We start from the raw sequence: 2566 nt of genomic DNA, 5'->3' as shown, positions 1-2566 counted from the left end.
GGGTCGCTGGGGCAGCTGCACTCCTGCCAGCATCCCCGCATGAGGCTGTGCTGCTACGGGGGAACCGTCCTCCACAGACCTCAAATACTGAAATGAACAAGCCAACACCGAAGGATCTCTGTTTTCAGGCTTATACACTGCTTCCATTAGGAAAAGAGAGAGGGTGCATACATGGAGACCGCAATTTTAATATTTCTTAGATATTAGATATCCACTTAGATATTCCAATTTCTCTGGGTGTAGTTTGACCATTTGAGAAAGCAGGAGTTTAATCCAGCGCTTTTAAGTATTTTATTTCCTTCAAGACATATTTTCATATGTTGTTCTCCTCTGCTGATTCCAGAGTTTTGTTTGTTTCGAGGATTTGACTTAATTCTGTTGCCAGATTTAAAAAAAAAAAAAAAAAAAGGGGTGAGGAGAGAAAAAACAAAGAAAGGGGTAGCAGAAAATGCATTTAAAGAACCAGTTAAAACATATTCGTCGAGGCAGAGATATTCTATATCTCGTCATTTGAATCCTGTGTCTTTATGAGAAACTTTAAAATCCTCTTTGTGAGGGTGACATTTCCCCAGATCACCCGAGAACAAATCACTGTGGAAGCAACTGTGGTCATGCTGAAATAAACACATCAAGCTGAAATTCAGCCCCAGATGTGTATTATAGTTTGTGCGGTATGATATCCAAGCCTTTTTCAAAATCCCAAGATGCTTTATTTCCCTTTCAAATTTCCACTGTTGGAAAAGTTGTTTGTGTTGTGGGGGAGGGGTTATTATTTGCTGGTTGGTGATGTAGCTTTTTTAGGTTTTGACTTTTTGGTTTTTGTTTTCTACTCTGAGGTGATAAAAGTTTTAGTAGCTAGGTGGGAACGAACTCACAAGGGATAGGATAGAGAAACCCAAGAAAAGTCCGTGGTGTTGACACAGGCTCGAAGAGCCGGACAGGGCAGAAATGTTTGATCCGTCTGCAAAGACTGAGAGATTCCCTCTATAATAATAAAAAAGCTTTGTCCAATGTCAGTTTGTTTTATCGCTGTTTTTCACCTTTTACCAGCCTGTGTAGATTCCTCTCCCCCCCTGTTCGTTGTGAGAAATCAGGTCAATAAGCAAGAAGTTGGAAATGAGATACCTGCTACCTATTATTGCTGCTCCTGGGTGTCTGGCATCAGAGAAAGCTTCCAAATGAGCCTTCTGGGCTGAAGGCTTTCACAGTAAAGATATAAAATGGTCCTAGTGACTCACCTGATGTTTGCCAAGTGGAGGTTAATATCAGTGGATCCGCATTCAGGCCTCTGTCCGTATTTATTGGGAACCTGTAGTATTATGTCTCAGCACGGTGACTCACATGGTTTCTGAACATAAAGCACCCGAAAAAGCAATATCATTATCACCATCTACACAGGACGGCACTCCGTTTGAAGGGCTAGTTTACTCCGGAGGAAGAGGGGGATGGGGTGGGGGGAGAGTTGGGAGGGCTTTGGGGAGCACGGAGCGGAGCCTCCTGCTCGCAGCCCGGAGCGCCTAATCCGATCCCCTGCCCGGAGGGCGATGGGAACGTGGGGCGCCGCGGCAGGGCCTGGAGGTACCTGCGCGGTAACAACTGTGAAGCGAGGAGCGGGAGAGGGGGGGAACCTGCGGACTTCAGGACTCGGGACTTTAAAGCACGTCCCGGCCATCAAGTTGAAGGAGCATCTACTGGACTTTAGTAAATATTGCCTCTAATCTCAGGAGTTTAAGGCTGGATGGCCTTTTGCATTCTCTTCAAATACAAGGGGCTGCCCTTCCTTCATCTACCTCATTTCATTTCCCCCGGTCCCTCCTAGCATTTGTCCTGTCCACCTGAAAGGGTGGTTGTACCAGTCCCCCGTCCCATCCCGTCCCGCCCCCCGCCCCCCTCTCTCCCCCTCTCCCACCTCTGTCTCTCCTTCTTTCCCCACAAGCTTAAACCAATTACGCAGCTTTGCAAATAAAGTGCCGCCCCGGGGGGAGTTGCAGGCGAGGGGGACTGCCTTGTTTGCAGGTGCATCTCCGGCTTTGTAGGTGCGAACGCCTTTGTGCGGCGGACAAATGGGGAGAGGAGGAGGAGGAGGTGGGTACTTCTGCGACGTAAGATCCACATCAGCTCAACTCCACTCACATCCCAGCCGCACTTCCTCACTTTCTCAACTGTCTCGCCCCACACCGCTCCCTGCCTCCTTTTTGGCTGGTTATAGAGCAGAATTCAGTAACCCCCGCCCCTCCTGAGACCTGGCTTCCTGCTAGGTCGGGCTTTCGGGCTCTTTTCCTACTGCCCGTCGCTCGCTTGCAAAAAGGCTGGATGGTTACACCGGGCAGGTTGGCTCCATAATGTTAGGGACTGTGAAAATGGAAGGGCATGAAACCAGCGACTGGAACAGCTACTACGCCGACACTCAGGAGGTGAGTAAATCCCAGGGTCTGGCTTCGCTGATGCCCCTGTGCAGGGGAGGGGAGGACCTGGGGGTGGCTAGGGGTCTGGAGGGGGCAGCAATCGGAGGAATCGGTTTGCAGTCCCCTCCCTCCGGCGCCGAAACTGGCTAGGCTTCCCCCAG

At 49.5% G+C, this 2566-nt stretch overlaps 1 protein-coding gene and 1 long non-coding RNA gene across 3 annotated transcripts in view; one reads left to right on the top strand and one right to left on the bottom strand.

The window, feature by feature from the left end:
* Window positions 1-117: 117 nt before the first annotated feature.
* Window positions 118-1862, bottom strand: LOC108448584. Of its 2 annotated transcripts, none has more exons than XR_001864534.1 (3): window positions 1791-1862; window positions 1239-1348; window positions 118-375 (listed from the first exon to the last, which is right to left on the bottom strand). It is a non-coding gene; the product is annotated as an uncharacterized LOC108448584 (long non-coding RNA). The 2 variants fall into 2 exon arrangements; XR_001864535.1 differs by lacking the exon at window positions 1791-1862 and adding an exon at window positions 1583-1782.
* Window positions 1863-1915: 53 nt separating this feature from the next.
* Window positions 1916-2566, top strand: part of FOXA1 (forkhead box A1) — a 4996-nt gene continuing 4345 nt past the window's right edge. The window contains exon 1 of the mRNA XM_008639760.2: window positions 1916-2414. Coding sequence (XP_008637982.1) covers window positions 2343-2414 — 72 coding nt within the window. The 5' untranslated portion in view covers window positions 1916-2342. The remainder of the gene's footprint in view (window positions 2415-2566) is intronic.

Source organism: Corvus brachyrhynchos, unplaced genomic scaffold (genome assembly GCF_000691975.1).
Source record: "Corvus brachyrhynchos isolate BGI_N302 unplaced genomic scaffold, ASM69197v1 scaffold115, whole genome shotgun sequence".
In the NCBI taxonomy this organism is placed as follows: Eukaryota; Metazoa; Chordata; class Aves; order Passeriformes; family Corvidae; genus Corvus; species Corvus brachyrhynchos.
The sequence above is the reverse complement of the archived record's forward strand: the minus strand, read 5'-3'. Positions and strand labels throughout refer to the sequence as shown.